At 39.0% G+C, this 26,159-nt stretch overlaps 1 protein-coding gene across 4 annotated transcripts in view; it reads left to right on the top strand.

Moving 5' to 3' along the window:
* Positions 1-26,159, top strand: part of LOC140481437 (mitogen-activated protein kinase kinase kinase kinase 4) — a 259,191-nt gene that overhangs the window by 156,495 nt on the left and 76,537 nt on the right. For all 4 annotated transcript variants that reach the window (XM_072577610.1, XM_072577608.1, XM_072577609.1 and 1 more), the window contains exons 4-5: positions 11,115-11,240; positions 25,699-25,809. In XM_072577610.1, coding sequence (XP_072433711.1) covers positions 11,115-11,240; positions 25,699-25,809 — 237 coding nt within the window. The remainder of the gene's footprint in view (positions 1-11,114; positions 11,241-25,698; positions 25,810-26,159) is intronic.

The following is a 26,159-nucleotide window of genomic DNA, read 5'->3' as shown; positions in this document are numbered from 1 at the left end:
ATTGGTGATGTTTTAAAGAAAAATTCAAATTAGCTGAAGGGGCTAAATTAACAAAATCATTACTATATCAATGATTAAAGACAAAATCCTTTCAAAAATAATTTCATTTTTATAAACAACTTCTTGAAACAACCAGACAGAATTTGCCTATTTCTACTTTAATTGACAATCAAAAATCTGAATTTTGTTACTTGAAATCAATCCAAAGTGTTTCACAACTCCCAAGAGTTTACTTCTGTTATTTTCCTTTCCGAGTACTGTCATCCACTGTGAGATATTTCCCCCAGTGGTTCTTCCTCTAGCCTAGCCTATACAAATAAATCCTCAACTCCTAGTGAGCTGCAGGTCATCTAACACCAAACAACCCCTTCTGTCCATGTAATCTGTGGGTTTATAGGAAAGCTTATAATCTGATCTCCGAGAAACTTCCTTAACCCTCCTCTCAGTGGAAGTAGGAAACCCACTAGCTTTTGATCCAAGTAGCTTTGTCAATTAGTTATCTTGAATTACCACTGCTTTTCAGAAACAAGGAGACTAGTTGCAGCACAAGTATTTACAGCATGGTGCTGATAACATGTTTCTGATCTTTGGGAGCCTTGGGGACTTTTCATTATGGACTTAGAAACAGCCTCACTGCCCACAGGTGTTAAAATTTGGCACTTACTATTCAAGAACGCAATCTCCTCTTGATCAAACAACTAAATTACTCAGATATGCTGTGGGACCGACTCCAGTGAGGCTCACATGGCTTTTGTAAAAAATGGGATAAAATGTGGCATCTTTGGCTAGGCCAGGATTTATTGTGCAAACCTTTTGAGAAGGTGGTGAGCTGCCTTCTTGAAACATGGCAGCCCTTTGGGACCATTGAATCCATAGAGCTGCATGAAACCTACGTTTAAAGAAGAAGCCTAAAACCACAACCTCATAAGCCAAAAAGATAGATTCTAAAATATAATCACGAATCTCATATTTGTAACACTCTCCTCAAGCTAACCCAGTTTACTGTTCAATGTAGTGTTTGTAATAGTCCTTGCAAGGTATTTTGTAAATGACATTCGTTTTGCTTGCTGTCTGTATAGGGTCTTTTAAGTTCATTAGCTGCTGTTTAAGTTTGTTGGTGGGTTTGTGGACTACCGTGATGCCAAGAGATCTGAGTAGTCTGGAGTCCTTTCAAAGATGTCTTTAATGTAGGATAAAGTGGCTAGGGTTTGTGGGCATATTTTGTCTGCATGTTTGGGTTTGTTGCTGAGAAATCTGCGGACTGTGTTTATTGAGTACCAGTTCTTCTTGAAAACACTGTATGGGTGATTGTCTTCTGCTCTTTGTAGTTCCTCTGTGCTGCAGTGTGTGGTGACTCATTGAAATAATGTCCTAATGCAGCTTCATTTGTGGGTGTTGGGATGATTGCTTCTGTGATTGAGTATTTGGTCCATATGTGTTATTTTCCTGTAGACGCTGGTTTGAAGTTTCCCACTGACTATTTGCTCTACTGTGACATCTAGGAATGGCAGATTGTTGTTGTTTTCTTCCACTTTTGTGAATTTTATGCCAGTAAGGGTATTATTGATGGTCTTGAAGGTTTCCTCTAATTTGTTTCGTCTGGTGATGAGAAAGGTGTCATCCACAAAGCGGACCCAAAGTTTGGGTTGGATGGTTGGAGGAGCTGTTTGTTAGATCTCTGTATTACTGCCTCTGCTAGGAAGCCTGATATCGGTGATCCTATGGGTGTTCCATTGATTTGTTTGTAGCCGAAAATGTGTTGCTGGAAAAGCGTAGCAGGTCAGGCAGCATCCAAGGAGCAGGAGAATCGACGTTTTGGGCATGAGCCCTTTGTTTGTCGGTCTTGTTATTGAAAGTGAAGTGGGTGGTGAGGCACAGGTCTCCTAGGTTGACGATATTGTCTTTGCTGATGAAATTGGTAGTGTTTGGTGTTTGTGTCTTTGGTTCTTCTGATAGTGTAGCCAGTGTTTCTTTGGCCAGGTTGATGTTGATGGATGTGAACATAGTTGTTACTTCAAAGGAGACCATTATTTCATCCTCTTCTATCTTGGTGTCTTTGGTATTCAGGAATTCTTGGGTGGAGTGAATGTAGTGGCATGAGTCCTTTACTAAGTGTTTTAGTCTTTTGTGGAGTTCCTTGGCTACTCTGTATGTTGGTGTTCCCAGTAGTGAGACTATGGGTCTGAGGGGTGGCTCCTGGTTTGTGAATTTTGGGTAATCTGTAGAAGTGGAAGAGTGTCTGATTTAATTCTCCAGATTTTTGAAGTTTTGTGAGTAAGGCTGTGATTCGGTTCTCCAGTTGTGGTCTATTGTCACCAGTTGGTAAGTACCTGTATCTGTAAACAGTACATTCACTTTCTTAGTCATAGAGTCATAAAGATGTACAGCATGGAAACAGACCCTTCGGTCCAACCCATTCATGCTGATCCTTGCAGTAGTCTGATTTTTTTAAATGACTGTCAAGCGTCCTTTATCTGCAGGTAGGATTACAATGTTTTTGTCTTTTTTGAGTCCTTCTAGTGGTTTCCTTTCATGCGTATTGTGTTTCTTTCATTTTTTTTTCCCTGCTTAATATTCGTGCAACTGTCTGTCTGATGGTTTGCTGGGTTTCCTCTGAGAGTTTGTTGTCTTTCAGTGTCATTTCTAGTGATGCTAAGAAATCCTCTTTGTGTTTCTGAAGTTGTAATTTAATCCTCATACTAAGACGGTTTTTTCAGTGTCTGTTAGGGGTCGGTCTGATAAGTTTTTTTCTTTTATTTAGGCTTCTGTATTGTTTTTTGTGTGAGTTTGTCTAGTTTTTTTTCATTTTATATGTTTGCCGCTGTCTAATGCCTATGGCTAATTGTACTCTGTCCATTCATGGTCTGTCGTATTAGTGGGTAAAGTTTTTTTGACACGATGTTTCCTGGTTGTATTTACGCAAAGCTGCACATGTTTTCTTTTCTCTTGCAACACCTATATAAATCATTTATACTGGTTATACCAAAGCAAAATACACCCTAGGACCAGGGTGACCCAATATTTGATAAGTTAATTCAAAAGTGAGGGACGATACATTGGAGGGAAAGCATTCAGTGGAGACTGAATAGGTGGAACTGAGCAATAGTAAAGGGTCTAATGATTAGATTGCCTACAGTGTGGAGGCAGGCCCTTCGGCCTAACCAGTCCACACCGATCCTCTGAAGAGTAACCCACCCAGACTCATTTCCCTCTGATTAATGCACCTAACAGTATGGCCAATTCACCTGACTTGCACACCTTTGGACTGTGGGAGGAAAGCGGAGCACCTGGAGGAAACCCACGCAGACACTGGGAGAAAATTCAAACTCCACACAGACAGTCGCCCGAGGCTGGAATTGAACCTTGGACCCTGGTTCTGTGAGGCAGCAGTGCTAACCACTGAGCCACTGTGCCACCTAATCTGTGACAGTATTGTGTACAGAGGCCCTGGTAGCTGTTCTGAAGTGCTAGATTATGTAAATGTAGAAATTGGACAAGTGTGTAGCAAAGCTAAAGTAGTATTAATGGAAGATTTCAAGCTTAACATACATTGAGAAAGGGAGTCAAGCTCTTGTCAGAAAGTTAATGAAACTTTGGAGTCTGTTGGGGATAGTTTCCTACAACAACAAGCCCTCGATGCAACAAGGAGACAAGTAATATTTGATTTGAGCTGGATTTGATTAGAAAACTAATTGTGTATGAATTTTATCAAATAGCAATCATAATATGATAGAGTTGAATGTAGTGTTTAAAAGCAAAGAGCACAAATCAGCAACTAAAGGTTTAGATCTGTAAGGCCAACTTTAATGAGATAGATACAGTCATCATAAACTGGGAAAAGCTGATAATGGATAAAACAGTAGAGGATGCTTAGAGAAACGTTTAAAACCATACAAAACCAGTTTATACCTTTTGAGAAGGAAATATTCACTTCACAGGGTAAAAAAAAATCATGGACGTCTAAAGAGATAGGGGATAGCATAAGACTAAAAAAGCTTCCAGAAATGCAAACAACAAGACAGATCCTGCTGAATGGGAAAGATACAAAGACCAGCAAAGGGCCAGAAAGCAGCTTATAAGAGCCATTAAAAGGGATTATGAAAATAAACTTGCTAGGCACCTCACATTCTGTAAGAAATTTTATAGTTGCCTAAAAAGGAAAACAGGTGGCCAGGCATAATGTTGACCCACTAAGGACTGAAAGTGGGGACATTGCCAATGTCAATGGGGAAATAGCAGGCGTATCAAATAATTGCATTGCCTCAGTATTTACAGTAGAAAAGGAGGATAGCTTCCTGAAAGACTTCATGAAATTAATGCTGGATTGGAATTAGGGTCTGAATAAAATTAAAGTAAGTAAAATGTCAGTAATGAGAAAATGAATGGAATTAATGAGTGACAAATCTTCAAAACCTGATGGTTTCTATATGAGGATGTTAAAGAAAGTAAGGGAGCACACTGTAGACACCTTAACATTAATCTTTGAGCTCCATAGATATAGGAGCCATACCTCTGGATTGGAAAATCGCACTTCACTTCTTTAAGAAGGACAAAAGAGGAAAACTGGGGAATTACAGACGAATTAGCTAATCATCTGTGGTGGGGAAATTGGACTCTATAATAATCAAGGATGGGATAATTGAACACCTTGGAACATTTTCAGTTACTTAGGCAGAGCCAGCATGGATTCATGACAGGAATTGTGTTTTTTTTTGAAGAGGTAACTTAGTTGTTGGGAAAAATCTGTGGATGTTGTTTATATGGACATCCAGAAGGCTTTTGATAAAATCTAACTTAAGATGCTGCGAACTGAGAAGCTTGTAGAACTGAGGGCAAATTATTGACATGGCTGGGAAATTGGTTGATTAGCAGGTGATAGAAGGTAGAAATAATGGGTAGATACTGCCAATTTGAGTATGTGACCAGTGGTGTCCCACATTGATTTGTGTTAGCCCCTTAATTATTAATATTATTTATTAAGGACTTGGATAATAGCATAGAAAGTTGAATATCCAACTCGGTAAAAACAATGACTGCAAATGCTGGAAACCAGATTCTGGATTAGTGGTGCTGGAAGAGCACAGCAGTTCAGGCAGCATCCAAGGAGCAGCAAAATCGACATTTCGGGCATAGCCCTTCATCAGGAATTTATTCCTGATGAAGGGCTTTTGCCCGAAACGGTCGATTTCGAAGCTACTTGGATGCTGCCTGAACTGCTGTGCTCTTCCAGCACTACTAATCCAGAAGTTGAATATCCAAGTTTGCTGATGACTCAAAGTTAGGCAGCTCTGTAGACAGTGTAGACAATAGAATAAAATTACAAAGGAATATTGAGAGACCAAGTGAATGGGCAAAACTGTGGCAGTTGGAGTTCAATGTAAGTAAGTTTGAGATTATTCATTTTGACCAAAGAAGGATTGATCAGGGTACTTTCTAGATTGTGTGAAGTTAAATGCAGTGGATGTTCAAACAGACTCAAGAGTTTCAATGCATAGATCTTTGCAATGCCTCAAACAGATGCAGCAAATATTCAAGAAAGCTAATAGAATGCTGTTTTTTAGGAACAGAGTATATGGATACAAAAGTTCTGCTACACAACCCTGCACAACTCTGGTTCGATTTCACTTGGAGTACTATGTGCAACTTTGGGCAGCACACCTTAGGAAGGATGTTTTGACCCTGGAGGGAGTTCAGCTCAGGTTTGCAACAATGATATCTGGACTTCCAGGGTTATCTTATGAGGAGAAGTTGTATAAATAAGGCCTGTTTGCTTTAGGATTTAGAAGTTTAAGGGTGATATCATCAACGGCTTCAAGATATAAAGAGGAAAAGACAGGATAGATAAAGATAAATTATTTCCAGTGGTTGGGGATTCTAGAATTAGGGGCATGGTCTGAGAATTAGGGCCAAACCATTAATGAGAGATATTAGCAAGTGTTTCTACATAAAAGGTTGGCAGAGGTTTGGAAATCGCTTCACAAACTGTCAATTGTTGATTTTAAATCTGAGATAGATATACCTTTTGTTAAATAAAGGTACGAAGGGATATGGGTCAAAGGCAGGTATAGGGACTTTATTGAATGGTGGAATAGGCTTGAGGGGCTGAATGGCCTACTCCTGTTCCTATGTTCACATGTAAGTATGAAAATTATATGATGGGCTGATTGTTTGCTGCAAAGAAGCTTACAATTTTTGATGTCATGCTAACATTATGTACGTCAACAAAATTAAGTCTGTCCTCTCTTTCAGATCCATTTTGCTTAATGTAAGCCATGTAGTCGGTCCAACACTTTTACTTTTGTACAATGAGAAGGTCTGATCTCTCTCTCTCTCTCTTTCTGTAGATGTTGCCTAACCTGCTGAGTACTTCAGCATTTTCTATTTTTCATTTTCTGCTTTTAAGTGTGAATCAGGCTGTTCACAGTCCTGTATCATTGTTGACCCAAAGAGAACTTCCAACTCCATGTTTCGACCATCACCAAGATAATTTCTTTCCACCTCCATAATATCACTGAACTCTACCTTGCCACAGTCCAGCTGTTACTGAAGCCCCTCATATATGTCTTTGTGTGTGTATTCCATTGTGCTCCGAGCTAGTGTCCTACATTCTGGTAAATTTAAGCTTATCTAGGACTCTGTTCTCCTTGCGCCAAGTCCTATTCACCATCATGCAATGCTTGCTGATCTAAGTTTGCTCACAGTCAAACAGCATTTTCATCTTTAAATTTCATTCTTATAGCGTAGGTTAATGATGGAGCATGGCCCCCTGGACTTTTTTATGAATGTAGTGCACCAGAAAAAGGAACTATTTTTCAGCCATACTAATTAGAGCCTTTGTATAGTCGTGAAGGACGGATCTGGTGACCCAGGGCCCCTTAGGGAGAAAGCCTGAATAAATGAATACAGGTGTATTAGCTGATGGCTCCCGTTGGTGGGAACCTCGGTGGGGGAGTGTCGAGTGATGCAAATTAAACTAAGTTAAATTAAGTTAGTTTAGTTCAATTCAAGTTAATTTATTTTATGTTTAATTATTTATTGAATTGCAATATGGAAAATTGTTCTGTATGTCTGTGATAGTTTCTCTTCCTCAACTTTGTTGTTCTTTAAGAGACTGCTCCAAACCTGCCTCTTTAATCAAGCCTCGCATCATTTTCCCCAGTATCGTCAGATGTGACTCAGGAGTACTACAAATTTTGCTTTGTAGTATTCCTTTAAGTCATTCTGCAATATTTTGCATATTAATGATACTTTGTAAATACAGGGTAGTGTATTAAATATATTAATTTGTGGTGGGGATTTTGAAAGAATGTAGAGGAAAAAAGTAGCCTTATGCTGAAAAATGTAATCCATTATGGAAAAATGAGTGTTGTGTACTGCATTGAGGAAAGTAATCATTATTAAATTTAGTTACACTTTGCTAACAGAAACAGTTTTATGAACCCCTTTTGAATATTATCACCCCAGAAGGCATAGAAAGAGGTCCTAAATGGTTGTATTAAAAACTATATTCTCTTGTTTAATTTTTTGCTTCAAATGTCTATTACTCGCATCAACTACAGAATGTGCTATCCAGAAATGTCCAGTGGACAAAGGATAATTCATCATCCTCATGGAATTTTGCATTCTTGCACTATGTGGTTATTCCAGTCAAACTAGTATTGAAGAATAGCAGGCAAAATATCCATATCAACCAATTTCTGAACAAAATAAAAGCTATTGAAAATCTTTCTGCTTGAGACGGTGCCAGTGGTCCCACAATTGTCGCCTTAAAGAGCAAATGGTTTTCAACAAGAGACATCAAAACCCTTGATTATAGCTGAACTGACTCATCCAGAAACCCTAGTCATGTGATTGAAACCTATGGTTTTTGAATCACTTTAATTATACAGCCTTGAATCCTTTTTTCAGTCTGCTTTTTACATTGGTATGGAAAAACCACAAACAGCTTTAGGCTCAGCTAAAAGTCTGTCTTTAGTCTCAACCTATTTTGAAACCTTGATTTTGAGGAAGAATCCTGCATTTTGCTTGAAAAGTAAAGTAATTCCTTGTCAATAAGAATCATAATGTCTTCAGCTGTATCCAAGCTCCAATGGAAAGCAATTTTGCCAGAACAGCCATACCACTCAATTTTTAAAAGTTGTTCATTGCTGTAACTTCTCTTCCTCATTTTCTCCTCTTCCTTGTATGCTTGTATTGTATGATGTAAATTTATTCCCAGGGTGCTCGTTTGAATAAATTATCCTTTAAAATTTACAGTCTGAAAGAGAATTACAGATCATTTAAAAACTGAACTTCTCCGGTGGTGGATTTTGGATGATGGCCTATTTTGAAAAGGAAAATAAATAAAATTATAAAAAGAAAGATCACTTTTTGTTAATGTCAGAAGAAGATCACAATAATATTATTGATTCACCTCTTTCCCCCTTGTCTGATGACAATCTGTGTAATTTACTAGAATAAAATATGACTAAACCAATATTTACCAGCTTGGGATGCAAATTTGTTGTTATTACAGCCACAATTGAGCAATTATTACAGAGTAATTGTAGGTTACCGAAACAATTTTGTTCCTTAACGGTGATTTTGTACTATCTTTGTTAGCGTACATGTAGAATGTTCGTCAGGCTTTACCACATCATCTTTTGTTAGGGAAGGGAGGAAGGAATACTACACTCAATCGCTGTGGTGAGGCATCACATGCTAAAATCCATTCTTGGGATCTTAGAGTCAGGACGTCATTACAAATCCATACATTCTTCAATCTTTAATTTTCAAATGAAGAAGAGGAAATAACTCATTTCCAGCCTCGTCACCATTTTCTGTTGATATTGCACTGAGAAAAGATTTCTTGCTATGTGAACTCTCAGTAAGCGGCTATTATTGAACTAACTTCATTTACAGCTTCTCAACAAAAACAGCGAGGATAGCTGTATAACATACTACAGTAAAGCCATATTTTGGTTACAAGTAAAGTTAAATGTTAATCAGAACCATTCGTTAAATCGATGTTTGTCATGAGTTGGTTGCCTATTTTGAACAGGTATTGCTGGCACTTAATTAAGGTGCTTTTTGTAATATGTTAAGCACAGCTGCCGTTTGGACATGTTTTAACCCTTATTGTTTGCTGGTATGTCACAAATCCAATATGGGTATTAAAAACCTGAAACTTGCACTAGTACGCTAGGATGTGTTAGTGGTGGTATGCATCTCTCCAGTGTTTTTCCTTGTTAGCAGACTCATTTTCTGCTGCTATTTCTACCTTTTTAGGACCAAAACTGAAACGAATACTAATCTGTAATTCAGTGACCAGTAGATCCTGTAGGGATCAGAGTACGGGGCAACCTACTGCTCTTCATGGTTGAATTACATTTATGTCAACAGGTACTAAGATTTTAGAGCAAAGGATCCTTTGTTCATTCATAGGTCAGTCATTAAAAGTAGAGAGCAAGTAGATCACATCAATAAAAATTGAAAAATATCTCTTTGACTTTAAATCACGAGTAATTGAATACCACTATATTATACAAAACTAGAATCAGGTAATAGAGGTAAAAACAATAACTGCAGATGCTGGAAACCAAATTCTGGATTAGTGGTGCTGGAAGAGCACAGCAGTTCAGGCAGCATCCAACAAGCAGCAAAATCGACGTTGCGGGCAAGAGCCCTTCATCAGGAATAAGGGCAGTGAGCCTGAAGGGTGGAGAGATAAGCTAGAGGAGGGTGGGGGTGGGGAGAGAGTAGCAATGAGTGAGTGGGGGAGGAGATGAAGGTGATAGGTCAGGGAGGGGAGGGTGGAGTGGATAGGTGGAAAGGATAGGCAGGTCGGACAAGTCTGGACAAGTCAAGGGGACAGGGCTGAACTGGAAGTTTGAAACTAGGATGAGGTGGGGGAAGGGGAAATGAGGAAGCTGTTGAAGTCCATATTGATGCCCTGGGGTTGAAGTGTTCCAAGGCGGAAGATGAGGCGTTCTTCCTCCAGGCGTCTGGTGGTGAGGGAGTGGTGGTGAAGGAGGCCCAGGACCTCCATGTCCTCGGCAGAGTGGGAGGGGGAGTTGAAATGTTGGGCCACGGGGCGGTTTGGTTGATTGGTGCGGGTGTCTCGGAGATGTTCCCTAAAGCGCTCTGCTAGGAGGCGCCCAGTCTCCCCAATCTAGAGGAGACCACATCGGGAGCAACGGACACAATAAATGATATTAGTGCTGTGTGCAGTTTTAAACATACCATTGTAGGGTAGATAGGGAAAAGTTGTAACAATTTTTTTCATTGTTTCACCATAATAACAGGTGAATGCAGGTTCTAGAGAGACTGGAGACTTTTTTTAGAGTAGAAAGGAGAAAATTCAATGTTGACTGATGTTCAGGATTACAAAGGTTCAGTTATTATTGACTGACTCTGCTTGTTGCTGAGGCAGTTGCAAATGAATTTAAGGATAAAAGGAAATAAACCTACACATTCAAGGAGAACCTCTCTTTATTATTGAAGCAGCAAATATGAATTGTTTTGAAATGAAATTTATAGTTAGAAAGGAATATTAAAAGATCTGGAAAGCAAGAGGGGTAGATTATTTCAAACTAGGATGTTGTTTGAGAAAATGTCACAAATTTAGTTTTCCTAATATGACATGCTGTGCATAAAGGTTATAAATATAAAATGTTCTGTTATCTGCAAATTTTCTGTGACCAATTTTATCTACAGATTTCTTCTCTGACTTCTTGAAGAGGTTAAATGATAATCTCTCCCAGTACTGCATCATTATTTGTGGGTGAGCTCTGAGTGTTGACAGTCTTTTGGATGCAAAAGTTGGCGCAACGTTATGATGTTTAAGGTAGTGAGTTAACATTCTTCCCTCTGACCATATGAGAAGGAAAGTTTGAATAGAAAAATTAGATGGAGCAGAGGGCTTTCAAATGTTTTTGTGATTTTAATATGCTTTGTTCTAAAGTAAGAAGATGACAGTATCAGGGCACATTCAATAGCAGGCAGGGCTGTTTTATCTCTAGTTCCAAATGGAATGAAATTCAAAGTGATTTTTTAAAAAAAAGAAACTTTCATTTAAAAAAAGCTTATCACGTTTCAAATGATTCAACATTGAAGTATTTACATTTTTCTTACAGGATGAAGAAGAAGAAATTAAACTGGAGATCAACATGTTGAAAAAATATTCTCACCACAGAAATATAGCAACCTACTATGGTGCTTTTATAAAGAAAAGTCCTCCTGGTCATGATGATCAACTCTGGGTAAGAAAAAAAAATATTGTGCTTTGCTGTTTCTTTTGGAAATAGCTCCTTCATGTTTTGTGAATGATTTGCTTTAAAAAAGAAATGACTGAAAATTGAAAGTTTTTTGATCTAAACACATAAAATTGTTCAATAATTTTAATTAACAGTTGAATTAAAAATTCAAAAGTGAAAAGAAGGGGTCTAGGTAGGAAATGTAAAAACTGGACTCTAGTGGTGATCTCACTGTTACTCCCAATGCCATGCGCTTGTGAGCACAAGAGCAGAAGGATCAATCACCTAAACATGTGACTGAATTGGCCATTGACTGACTTCTGTCATTTCATGGAGCTCTGGATAGTCAGATGGATTATCCACTTGGCATTTCTGGCTGAAGATTTTTGTAAATGCTTCAGTTTTGTTTTTTTGTATTGACAGGTTGGGCTTCCCCTTTTTTGAGGATGGGGATATTTGTAGAGCCTCATGTTCCAGTGCTTTGTTTAATTGTCCAGCACTATTGCCAACTGGATGACTTGTGAAAGAAGACCTTGTTCAACCAACTTACTGGTGTTCTTTGACAATTTAACATTTCTAGTCAACAAAAGGGAGCCTGTACTTGAAGGCATTTATTGAAGGCATTTGATAAGGTACCACACGAAAGGTTACTGTGGAAAATATTGAATATAGGGTCACATGTTAGCATGAATGGTTGATCAGCTAACTAACAGGAAATAGAATCAACATCAGATTGTAAGTTTGCTTGCTGAGCTGGTAGATTTGTCCTCAGACATTTCATCACCATGCTAGATAACATCATCAGTGAGTCTCCGATGAAACGCTGGTGTTCTGTCCTGCTTGCTATTTATGTTTGTCTCTTGTGGAGGGTGATATAATTTCCCGTTCTTTTCTGAGAGGTTGGTAAATGGGGTCCAAATCGATATGTTTGTTAATGGAGTTCCAGTTTGAATGCCAGGCCTCTAGGAATTCCTGTGTGTGTCTTTGTTTAGCTTGTCCCAGGATGGATGTATTGTCCTAGTTGAACTGGTGTCCCTCTTCATCTGTGTGTATAGATACTTGTGGTAGAATTGACATAGATGGGTCCTTTTTCGCTTGGCAAGCTGTAACAGGTGATAAGCAATGGATCACTGTGTCAAAGGTGTTAACCTTTCACAATATGTATAAATGACTTGCATGAAAGGACAGAAAGTAATATTGCTGATGAAGCAAACATACAGTAAGGAGAAACATTCATTGTGGAGAGGATCTGAGGAGGCTACAAAGGGATATTGATTGGTTGAGTGAGTGATCAATGATAAGACAAATGGAGTACCATGTGGGAAAATGTGAAGTCCATTTTGGTAGGAGGAATAAAAAGAAGCATATTATGGATGTAGGTTTGTTCTCTGAGCTGGAAGATTCATTTTCAAATGTTTCGGCACAATAATAGGTAACATCAGTGAGCCTCCGGATGAAATTCATTCGGAGTCTCACTGATGATGTTACCTAGTATGGTGACGAAACATCTGAAAAACAAACCTTTCAGCTCACCGACCAAACCTACATCCAGAACCTCAACCTCAGAGCTATAAATCTGCTCAAAACTCGAGAAGCATATTATCTAAATTGAGAGAGATTTCAGAGCTCTGAAATGCAGATGATGTGGGTATCCTCGTGCATAATCTCAGAGACCAGTCGACACATAACAGCAAATAATTATAAAACCTTATAATTTATTGTGAGGGGAATTGACAAATGTTGGAATGTTATGCTTCATTTATACAGGTGAGATCATGTCTGTAGTAATGTCTGCAGCATTGGTTACATTATTTAAAGATAGATGTGATTGTGTTGGAACAGTTGAGTGAAGATTTACCAAACTAATATTTGGCAGTGGTGTTTGTCTATGAGGAAAGATTGGATAGGTTAGACTAATACCAGTTGGAGTTTTAAAGATTAAGAGGCGATTTATTTGAAACAGATGATTCTGGGAGGTCTTGACAGGGTGAATGCGGAAAGGATACTTCCTCTTGTGACAGAATCTAGAAACCAGGCCCATTTAAGAATCCAGAGTCATCCATTTAAGAAATTTTTGTGGGTCACGTATCTTTGGAACTCAACTGTTACCGCTACCATTTTGAGGAAGATTCTTTTAAGGCAGAGGCGGATTGGCGGGTCATAATAAGACAATTCATCGAATGTGGATTTGGGGTTACACTCTGATCAATGATGATGAAATTAAATGGTGGAGTGGTTTTAGCCTACTTCTGCTATTAACTCAAGTTCTGCCACCTTATTTTCTAGTTCTTTAGATGTAAAGCAAGTTTTCCAACAGTCTCATTGATATTTTTAGTGTCCGTTCATGAAATTTTAATGACGTACATGGATGGATCTTCAAGCCTCTTTTTTTTTAGATTTTCACCATTTGGAAGGTACTTTTTCGAGCATTTTTTGCCTGAAATGGAAGTGAGTGACCTGACATTTGCCTACACCTGGATTCATTTGCCACCGCTTTTCCCATTCAATAAATCTGTTAATACTCTAATTTTATGCATTATATTGTGCACATTGCATTTGGTGCTGCTTCCTTTTTGAGTCATTTGAAAATTGGATCATAGTGTTTCCATTCCATCATCTAAGCTGATAAATATGGTGACTAGTTGATGCCTCTACACAGATCATTAAAAAGCACTACTAGTCATATCCTGTTTATTAAAGTACTCGCCTATTTTTCCTTTTCTGATTTCTGCCAATTTTCTAAAGTTCAGTAGTTTACTTTTGATACAGTGAGTGTTAATGTTAACTGACTGAATCTTATGAGAACATTTTATCAAATGCCTATTGGAAATAAAATCTATGGTCATTACCTTGTCTTGCAACATTTTCAAAAGAAAGTAGCAATTTTCAGACAGGAACAGCCTTTCTGAACTGGGTATCCTAACAATTGGACAATATGTTCTTTCACCCTTTCCTTACTTAGATTCTAGTGTTTCATCAATAACAAACCTTGGACTAACGAGCTTAGAGTTCCTTGGTCTTTTGCAAGTTGTAGAGTGTTGCATGCAGTTTTCCAATCCAAAGGAATGCTTTTCAAATTGAGAGAACATCAGGTGATTGTGGTTATTGCATCGCTGGTGCTCTCATTTATTTCCTTTCAAATGTGCAGATGGGAGTCAATCTGATCCTGAAAATTGTCATTATTTTTACTCTTATTTCTTTCTTTACTGTTTTGCGGTTTCTGTGATTTTGGAGTGTTCCCTTTTTTGATTTGAATATTTTGTTTGGATTCCAGTATGCTGAGTTGTTCCGTGACTATAAATTCTCAATCTCCCACTCTGTCTGTGTCTCTCTGTCCACCTGCCTGTGTTTCTCTCTCTCCGCCTGTCTGTGTGTGTGTGTGTGTGTCTCTCTCTCTCTCTCCTCTGCCTGGCCGTGTGTCTCCTTTTCTGCCTGTCTGTGTCTTTCTCTCTTTGTCCGTGTGTGTGTGTGTGTGTGTGTGTGTGTCTGTCTGTCTGCGTGTCTCTCTTCACCTGTCCGTGTGTCTCTGCGTCTGTGTCTCTCTCTCTTCGCCCGTCCATGTGTGTGTGTGTGTCTCCGCCTGTCCATGTGTGTCTCATAGAGTTTTATAGCATGGAAGTTATGCTGGAACTGTATATAGTGTTAGTTAAACCACTTCTAGAGTATTATATGCATTTCTGGAACCAGGAGGGATGTGATTGCACTGGAGAAGGTGCTAAGGAGATTTACCAGGATGTTGCCTGGGCTGGAGAGTTTTAGCTGTGAAGTGGTTGGACAGACTGGTTTTCTTTGGAGCAGGGGAGATTGAGAGGGGTTCTAATTGAGATGTATAAAATTGAGGGGCATAGAGAGGGTAGACAGGAAGTAACCTTTCACCTCACTGGAGGATCAGTGACCAGGGGCATAGGTTTTAGCAAAGGTGCAGGAGGCTTAATGGAGATACGAGGCAAAAATTTCACCAATACAGGTAGTTGTCCTATAATGCTCGTTTATTAAACGCGAATTGTCTGTAACCCAATTTGTGAATTGCTGACCACCCGTTTCATAAATCGAATGTTCGCTGTTACACTTCTCATCCCGCGCACTAGGTGTCGTGGTGCACGGAGGACCAGCCTCCGTGTCAGCATCACGTGATCAGCCAGCACGTGCCCTTTGAGGTGAAGAGCTTTGTGAAATGTTTGTGTTCGTGGATTTGGAAAAAAACGTTGTGAAAATGTCTCTGAGGACAAGAAGCCGGGAGCAATTTGTTAATTTAGAAGCATAGAGTTGAGATAAGAGTGAAATTTCACAGGAATCGACTAACCGTAAAAAGCCAGTGTTGAAGAGCAGTTTAAAGCTTGACTTTGTTTGTATTAAGAGCTTTTTTTCTCTCTCTTGTTTAAAAATATATGTTTAGATCTTAAAGAATGTCTGCAGACTCGTGAATCTGTTTCAGTGACTAATCACTGGTAACCAACTGCAAAAAAAAACCAGTACAGGAGCTTGGACATGGTTAGAGTCAGGAAACTGTGCACATAGTGGGTGAGGGAGAGAAAGGTGGGTGGCAACACGGTTACTTTTGGTACATCTGTGGAGATGTCCTGAGGGGGTGAGTAGACTGTGCAGAAGAGAGTCAGAGTTAGTAAGGGTCAGATGTTAGTGAGAATGAGAGAGTGGGGAAGATGTCGCAGAAAATAATGGGTACAGTATCAGAGAAGATGGTGGCACTTGCATTGATAGTGGTGAAGGTCACTAATGTTCTTCCTACATTGTGTGCATTCCTTCAGATGGTTGAGACTGCACTCGCCTGTATAGTAACCCTGGTCTAGGTTAGGATAGTCTCAGTACAATGGTGTCCTTTGGTCTGGGAGAAAAAGACGTCGTGCCTTTGCATCACCCCATCCCCATCAGCAGCTTTTCCAGGTCGCTCCCCACAAAGAGAAGCACCAATTTTTCAACGTCTGCCATGTCCAGGGCCAATGTCAGGAGTCATACAGGGTAGCTCCGGACTGACCGCTCTTGTCTGGGTGCACAATATCTTTTTAAAAATGGTGCTGCACCACGGATGTTGGTCAAGTCTGGGATATCCAGGAAGTGTTGAGTTTTTTTGGAAATGGCACATGGTATGATGGTGCTAGAATGTGTGAGAGGTATACCAAAAGGTGGGATAGATGATAAATCAGGCAGGTTTAGTAAAATAAGATGATAGACGTCCCCAAGCATCATGATATGAAACCCTCAAAAAAGCTTGACAAATCAGACACTTCGTGAAAGAGATTAAGATTCAACCCTTGATTGCTCAAGGCAGGTTTCATTCTGGGACCTGACTTGTGCAATGTTACCATTGGTTGTGGTCAGAAGACTGGCTAGAACGTAGTGTAGCCAGGCGGTATAGATGCTAATCAAGAGTAATCAGTTGAAGATTCTGATGAATTGTACTCTGCAATACCATATAACAGGTCAGAATTTACTTAAACTGTGCTATCGTTTGTGTTAGGTTAACTGCTATTTTTGTTTAGATTTTTACTGGTATTTTTGGTGGTTTTCCTCAACCCTGTTTTTCCCATAGGTCCCATTATTTCTATTGCATAATTTTCTATAACACAACATCGCACGGGAACACAACTATGGAATTTTAGGAGATCTAACTGTAGAGTGGTGGGAATCAGGAACTGTCTGCCTGTATGGTTGGGGAGGGGGGGTGGCATGGATAGGGGATAGAGGCAGAAATTCTCATAACATTTAAGAAGTATTTAGATGTACAGTTGCGATGCCAAGGCATACAAGGCTATGGGCCAAGTGTTAAACATGGGATTATAATAGTTAGGTTATTTATAACCGACATAGACTTGATCGGCATTTCTTTGCTAGAGTTTTCTGTGACTATGACTATGAAATCCTGTAATTTAGGGGAGTTGTGCAAACTGACATATTGCAATCCAAGAACACAGCTTGCGATGCAAGACTCAATGATTTGTACTTATTTCTTGTAAGGAATAATGCATAAAGATTTCAAACATCAGTTGCAACACGCTTCCACAATCACTCTTAAGTATTGGGTGCAAAAGCTCAATGTTTTTTCTCCACTCAATACCAAATTCCAAAGAGCCCAAACTTTTGCACTTAATTCACAATGCACTTCTTTTACGACTATACTGTGCATCAGTCAAAACTGTTTACTTTATTCTCCATTTTGAGCCACATCCGCATTAGAAGTTTTTACTCATCTTCCTGCTGACTACTTATCAACTATTCACACAGCGAATTCAGTTTATTAACCGTTAAATGCAGCTGACAGACACGTCTGCTAACTATGCTTACAGTTTCTTTCAGATTTTAAAGTCCAAATTTAAATTAAAATCTTTATTTGAAGTTCAGTTACACCAATATTACCAGATAACTTTGACTCTCAAATTTCCACCTTTTGTGCACCTGATCTGTACAACTGCTATGAATATTTGCAGACTCCACACTTAAACAGAGGGAACTGTGGGACATCGTGGGGAACCTTCTAAAATGGGGCTTGAGATGGTGTGAGAAATTTTGATTTCTATCAATTGACATTGTTTGCACAAAGCATGAACATTATGAAGTTCAGGGGTTTTGGAAATTATTGGTTCTGCATGGATCATTACCGAAAGCAGGAAGCGTATTTATGCATTGAAGCCTCTACATATTTAATTGCCATTGAGAATAAAAATAATCCATTTTACTACTTAATAAAGAATTATGTTTGAAGCAACTTGCAAGCAGTTGCAACCAGATTTGATGTGGTTGTGCACTGGAACCGGAGTCTCTGCGTTTTATGAATTGCTGTGGGGTAAATTCCAGGAATATTGCCTACACAGCATGATTTAAGTTTTAATTTTCATACTCATCTGGAGCTGGTTGTTGGTTATGATTCATTAATTTGCACATACTCAAAAATGCACAAACTTTCAATGTGCACAAGCAATTAAACGTCTTTGAATGCCATTTAAAACGTTAATCTTAGTCACTGATGCCACCACATTACTAAATATGGAAGTAAGACGAAAGTACATTAATTAGGAAAGACTTGCTATCAGGGCTGGATTTTAGGCATTTTCAGAATTTACTCCAAAAAGAATCTAACTGTTCATTTGTGTTTGACCGAGAGCAACTTTCAGCAATCAATGAACACAGCTGCTTTCGAAGGACACTTGGGGCCCTTCCCTTGATCATTCTGATTGTGGAAGGTTGGACCTGTCCGACAAATGTATTTCCTTACTCGATTTCCCCAGGCCAGCATCTTATTGTATACACTGTATAGAGGATATGTTCATTTGTGAACCATTTTCAGTGCGTATGTGCTGTTGCTTTGTATCACAGTTTGTGGTCTGTAATTAAAGACCTGCATTTCACTGCTAGCACCTTTTTATTATGGTAGTTTGAGTTTCCTCATCAGGGCAGATTCTTTAAAAAAATTGTTTTATTGGTCTTGTACATTATTTGAATAACTTGCTTGACCAAGATTTGGAGATTTTAGATTAGACTAGATTACTTTAGTGTGGAAACGGGCACTTCGGCCCAACAAGTCCACACCGACCTGCCGAAGCGCAACCCACCCATAACCCTATGTTTGCCCCTTACCTAACACTACGGACAATTTAGCATGGCCAATTCACCTGACCTGCACATCTTTGGACTGTGGGAGGAAACCGGAGCACCCGGAGGAAACCCACGCAGACATGGGGAGAATGTGCAAACTCCACACAGTCAGTCGCCTAGGCGGGAATTGAACCCGGGTGTCTGGTGCTGTGAGGCCACTGTGCCACCGTGCTGCCCACAGATGCCGGTGTTGGACTGGGGTGTACAAAGTTAAAAATCACACAACACCAGGCTATAGTCCAACAGGTTTATTTGGAAGTACTAGCTTTCGAAGCGCTGCTGCTTCTTCATGTGGTTGATCCGGTGATCTTATACTCCGCAACCACCCGATGAACGAGCGGTGCTCCAAAAGCTAGTGCTTGCAAATAAACCTGTTGGACGATAACCTGGTGTTGTGTGATTTTTAACTTTGCTTGACCAAGTGTGAAATTGTATTGTTGATCAGTTGTGGACCTATTAACAACTTGGGGGCGGCACAGTGACTTAATGGTTAGCACTGCTGGCTCACAGTGCTGGGACCCGGGTTCAATTCCAGCTTTGGGTGAGTGCCTGTGTGGAGTTTGCATAGTCTCCCTGTGTCTGTATGGTTTTCAACAAGGTACTGTGGTATCTGTCTACAGTTCAAAGATGTGTCGGTTAAGTGGTTTGGCCATGCTAAATTGTCTTTAGTGTCCAAGGATGTGCAGGCTAGATAGATTAACCATGATAAATACGGAGTTACTGTGATGGTGTAGAGGATTCAGGTTGGGTGGGATGTTCTTCATAGGATCGGTGCAGATGCAATGGGCTGAATTGCCTCTTGCCACATTGTAGGGATTTTCTAATTCTGAGCTTGTGACCATTGTGTGTTATACGTGCTCGTGAGGCTAAGATTAATTTCGCAGTGTTGTGACGTACTTAATGATATCATCCTGATACAATTTGCTGAGTCTCTCATTTGAGGAATGCACACTTAGACCAAAGACCAAAGGATAATTGAGGGTGATTCCTGTTATTATGCTTTATCACAACCTGGACTATTTTTGTAATGCATCTTGTAATGAAAGTAAGCTAAATTCCATGTTTCTTTCATCCTAAGCAATGAAAATCATGCTCAGGTTTTATGAATGTAATGCTGCAGTGAAATTTTATCGTGTTATACATAATAACTGCTGAACTGTTTTAAAAAGTCTCTATAGCAGTATGACAGTAAAATTGTTTCTCACCTTGTCCCATTTATATGGGTGGTAGTTTCCAAATCTGACTTTGTTCTCTGTACCTGTATGCCACAGGACATTTTATTTTGGACCACGTGAATCGATGGAATATATAGAATTTATTTGCAACCATCTTGTGAAATGATTGTCAAATTATAAATTATAAATAAATTATCAAAAAGGCTACCAGTTTTTGGTTATGTTATCTGCATCTTGTGCCTTTTGCTTTTTATTGGACTTTGAATGACACCTTTCTCAAATTACTGTTTTTTGGAAAATTGTAACTTTAAGTTTTTAAAATCATTTGTCTTCCAAACTCTGTTGATTTTGTACCCCTATTTATAGGAACCTTTTAATTAAACTTTCAAGTGGTGCTATATTTTGAAACAAATATGGGCAGCAGCATCTTAATATGTTTCTAAAGATTTAGATTAATAATTCTAATGACAGATTTGATGTGCAAGGTTTTCCTGTTGAACTTAGTTTACTTGTATTTTTGGATTGTTGTATTATTTTGTCAGTTGACTTTGTTAAACGGTTGCATTTTTAGCCATTTTATATATTCAAAAAGGCTTGAAAAACATTATCAACACCAAAAGAATGCTCTTGCACTTTATTTCATCTTCAGTATCAATATTCAAAACATTTTTCAATATTGTTAATTAGACTCCTTAAAGAAAGGAAAAGGTGTCATTTTATAGCTGGAAAAATGAATAACATTCCAGCGCAAAATTCATTTCAAGCATTTAAGCACTCACTTTCATTGAGCCCTGCATAATTGAAGTGGAGCAAATTATTAAATCACTTTTAAAATTTTTTTTGCATTTGAATTGTAAAACAAACTTGCTTTCCCTGGTCCTCCTTCATCTCCCTAGTCATGCCATGGAAACTTTCTGTATTGCATCAGAAAAATGGGTTGTTGGTTTAATATTTTATCCAAAGAAAATGTAGCTCTATCCCAAGAACTAGAGAAGAATGTTGACCTCCTAGAATGCAATCGCATCCTGGAATTGGGCTTGACATGCAACCTTCTGGTTCAAAGGCATCTAACCCTGTTGCTACCAACCAGGTAAAATAAACACACATTTAAAAGAAATACAATCAAGAGAATTTTTTTTTAACCATTTGCTTAAATTGCAGTATATTGACAACTTGAAAACAGTAAAGTTGAATCTGTTGCAGCATCTAAGTTGAGAAATAATGTGGACAGATTCCTTATGCAAAACAATCTTTTCTGCATTCATTGGAAACCTTGTCACATATGTTACGCCATATGCTGCACTAAGAGAACAGATCAGTTTTTCATGACACATTCAAAATTCTGATTAAAAGATAATTAAGCTGTTTTCTTTTAAGTATCTGTTTTCAATGGCTTTTTTTTGGTTTAAAATTTAAAACAGGATTTCATTAGCATTTAAGAATGTAAGAAATTGAAATGGAATCTTTTATAAAGTATAATAACATTATGATTGTTATTAAACCTTAACTCTGTATTCCCTAGCTAGTCTGCATATGTGCTTTTTTCCTCATATTCTGAGAATATTTTTCAGTTTTAGATATACTCATTGTAACAACATAATTGTGTAAAATATGGGCTATTGATCTTTGAATTCCTTTTGAGAAAGTGTATAAGGTATGAGCTGGTAGGGACAGAGTTGAGTTGTGAAACAAAGGATCAACCCGGCATGACTCAGATCAGATACGAACTTGCAGTAAACCATGAGGTACTGGAGGCAAAGGTAGTGGGTTAACAAGGTGAAAAGCATTTATTATCTAAAGCCATTTAACAAGATGAAGAAGCATTCAGTATGTAAAGTCAGTTAATAAGGTGAAAAGTCAGTTCATTATGTGAAGCCGGTTATTCATTGTATAACGCCAGATGACTTAATCTCTACTATTGAGGCTCATTGATTATAATGGTCGCCCAATCAATATGTATGTTGCCTTATCTGGATGCTCCTCCCTGCAAGTGACAGTATATTTCATTAAGAAACTGCTGTTGAAGAGAAGATAGAGAGCTCCTGTGTCTGTGCACATGGGTGATCCTTCTCTTTCCAGGGCCCAGAATAAGGATGAAGGATGTGTCTGTGTTTTTTGCTTCGATTGATATGGGGATAGAGAAATGGGACAACACATTGTCCAGTTTTGTACCGAGGACTTTCATCAATTGAAGGTTTTAAGAAAGGTTCAGTTTAAGTCAGTGTGTTTGGTCCCTTTTTAAAACCCTGAGACTATGAACCTTGTTCCAAACTGACCAGTCAGGTAAACAGATTCTACCCTGATAAAGTCACACTTAATGAATTGCACTTTGCAGGCAATATCACTATTGAGGCTCATTGATTATAATGGTCGCCCAATCAATATGTATGTTGCCTTATCTGGATTCTCCTCCCTGCAAGTGACAGTATATTTCATTAAGAAACTGCTGTTGAAGAGAAGATAGAGAGCTCCTGTGTCTGTGCACATGGGTGATCCTTCTCTTTCCAGGGCCAGACATGGATCTGTCTTAACCTAGTGGTTATATGATGGCTCAGTTGGGGTGGGTCTACGTGGATTCGAGCCATATGGCTGCTTTCATGCTGTAGGGGTTCTATGATTTTATTCTGTAATGACTTACCAGCAGTAGTTGTGAGGTGGTGTTCGGAGATATGACCTTCCAGTCATTGATTTGGACCTCATAAATTCTCATCACTTCAGGTCAAACCTAATTAGGAAAGCTGATTTTTGAATTAGTATTCCTATATCTTAAATAACACTTGGAAGATGTACAGAATGTACTTTGAATGAGTGATTCAGCACTGTTATTGGCTGAACTGTCCAAATTTGAATGACAGTCAAATTGGATCTGTGCCAGGGAGTTAAAAAAAACAAGAGGGAGAAACCTACTTGAACCTCTCCTCATCAGTCTACTTGTAGCAGATGCATCTGGTTGTAACAGTCTTGGTAGAATTATTCAGTTCACAGTCCTTGTGAAAGGGGGATGCCTATCTTAACATTGAAGTTATCTTCCATGTTGTATGGCACTACCGTTACCCTCAATGGGATATATTTTAATTAATTTTGCAGTTCAAAGCTACATATCCATTAGACCATGTGAGCCATTAATTAGCAGCAGTAGATTTGTAATCTTTAACCTAATCCCCTCATTCCTCATTCTAACATTAGCATCAAACCAGAGGCCCAACTGTACTTCAATGTAGGAGAATATGCAAGGTGCAGCACCAGGGATACTTTAAAAGGAAGGTGTCAACCTGACAGAGTTACAGGGGAGGACTATGCACACACTATACAATAGAATCAGCCTGCTATCAGGAGGATGGCTTAGTGGTTAACACAGTCGCTTCACAGTGCCAGGGACACAGGTTCACTTCCACCTTTGGGCAACTGTGTGGAATTGGCAGATCTTCACTGTGTCTGCATGGGTTTCCTCTGGATGATCTGGTTTCCTCCCACAGTCCAAAGATGTTCAGGTCAGGAGAGTTGGCCGTACTAAATTACTTGTAGTGTCCAGGGATGTACAGGCTTGGTGGAGTCGTGGGAAATGCAGAGCTACAGGGATAGATTAGTGGCATGGATCTGGGTGGGATGCTCTTGGGAAGGGTCAGTGTGGATTTGGTGGGACAAATGGCCTGTTTCCACACTGTAGGGATTCTATGATTCAATCGACAGACCAAAGTCATCTCTCAATCTGTTGATCAAGTCTTTGCAGTCCTTCCATGTCCATGTCTGAATGGAGAATAACTAAAGGAAGAGACTTCGCAAACATTCCTACGCTTAAAGATGATGGAGCATAGTACATCAGTGCAAATGAGCTGTCTTTGGCTAGAAACACTGAGTGGATAATCCAACTCTGCAAGCGTCTGTTTGATTTTGGATGTTCATAATCACAGTTACTTAATAGAGGTTTGGGTCAGTTGGCTGAATAGCTGGTTTGCAATGCAGAATAATGTCAACAGGTTCAAGTCCTGCATTGGCTGAGGTCAGCATGAAGATCCTTTTCAGCCTCTGCCCTTGCTTGAGACATGGTGACCATCAGGTTAAACGACCACTGACTCCCTGTTGCCAATGAAGGAGTAGCATGTGTCACTCTGGGACTACAGTGTCTTTTTACTTAATGGAAGCAGTTCATATTTTGTGAGCCATTTTCAGATTGTTTATTCAGCTTAAATGTGATGCATTGTTTATTTAGACAAAGAACAGGGAAAGCTTTACAGATCCCAAGAGCATCCTATAGACAAGAGAAAAAGAAGTAGCGGAGCCCTTTGGTTTGGAGTGGTCAGAACTTCATCTCTGATACTCAAAGTCTTTGATGCTCACAGTCTTTGTACTTCCCTCCAATTCCAGGTCGACTTCCTCACCTGGACTGTCCCTCAATAGCTCACTTCCCACTTACCCCTGTTAATTTATTTCTGGAGGCAAACTGTGCTGTGTCATTTATCTGTCTGAACTCTTGTAACCAAAGATCACTGGCAGCTACGCCAGTTGCCAGGATAACCAGTGTCACTTATGGGCCTGAGCATTATTTTACTATATTTTAATGAGAACAAAAACTTGTTTTCCCAAACAATAATTTGATAATAGGATGCATGTGACCAAATAAACTATTAATGTCAGTTCAGTGGAGCATCGCTAATAACGATCCTGGTGATTCTTGTGACCTTTCCTTTAGTTTTCATTTGCCTGACATTTGGAAAGCTAGTTACAGCTGTAATAGCAGTTAAATGTAATCCCATGCTACACAGTAAGTACTACGAATATTTATTTTAAAGGAGCCCTGAAGTCTCAAGCACCATAATTTCGAATCTTCAGCCATTTTGATTCACTTCACATGATTTTGAGAAATGGCTGAATGCACTGAATGAAATAAAGATATGAATCTTGACAATGCCTTGACCCACTCTCCACAACTAGCAATGTGCCTCGTCAAGCTGTCATTGGTATCTACCTGATATTGTTAGAAATTGCCCAGATATTGTCTATCCATAAAACAGAGCGAACCCAATTCAGCTAGTTGCTGCCCCATCAGTTTGCTCTCAATCATAAAACAATGTGATATTTACTCAGCAGTAACCTGTTCATCTCATACTCAGTTTGGGTTCCACTGAGATCAACTTCAGACCTAATTTTGGCCTCTGTTCAATCATGGGCATGCGCTAACTTGAAGGTGAGGTGGGAGTTGACTGCTTTTGACATAATTGAAGCAATTGACGAGTGACCTTGAAGTGCTCTAACAAAACTTAAGTCAATGAGAATCAGAGTGGGAGGGGATTTTCTGACTGGTTAGAGTCTTAACCCTATTACAGAGAAAAATGACTGTGGTTATTAAAGATTAATCATCTCAGCCCTCGGCATTGTGACATAAATTTCTTAGGTATTGTCCTCAGCTTTAACACCTTCAGCTATGTCAAAATTGACCTTCACATCATAATGCCGTAAGCAAGGGTGTTTATTGATGACTGCAATGTTTGCTCCCATTCTAATACTTCACGGTACTGAAGCAGTCCTGTTCATAGGCTGAAGGCCCTGGACAATATTCAGGCTTGGACTGTTACGTAGAAAGTAATATTTGTGTCACACAAGTCTCTGACAGTAACCATCTCTAACAAAAATTCTTAATTTCCATACTTAAGTAACTTATTTCTTCTTAACCTTTTTAATAGCTTGTCATGGAGTTCTGTGGTGCAGGATCCATTACAGACTTGGTGAAAAACACAAAAGGAAATTCACTAAAGGAAGACTGGATTGCATACATCTGCAGGGAGATACTTCGGGTGAGCATGGTTTTGTGCAAAATTATAAGGCAGTAGACATCAAAGGCAAAAGAGGGAGAGCAGAAGTGAAGGAATAAACTGCTTTGGCTTAAATTAATTAGATTTAACTTCAGCAGATCATTTAGAGATTAAATGCTGGAAATACTCAGCAGGTCATGCAGCATCTATGGAGGCAGAAATAGAGTCTAATTTGATGATGTTTTATGAGAATGTTAGCCTAAAACATTAACTCTGTTCCTCGCTCCACTGATATTGCCTGACTTGATTTAGTATTTCTAGCAGTTTTTATTGTTATTTCAGATTTTCAGCATCTGCAGTATCCATTACAGAGTCTGTTTTAGTATTTTGGA

The sequence above is a fragment of the Chiloscyllium punctatum genome, chromosome 9, assembly GCF_047496795.1.
Source record: "Chiloscyllium punctatum isolate Juve2018m chromosome 9, sChiPun1.3, whole genome shotgun sequence".
NCBI lineage: Eukaryota > Metazoa > Chordata > Chondrichthyes > Orectolobiformes > Hemiscylliidae > Chiloscyllium > Chiloscyllium punctatum.
The sequence above is the reverse complement of the archived record's forward strand: the minus strand, read 5'-3'. Positions and strand labels throughout refer to the sequence as shown.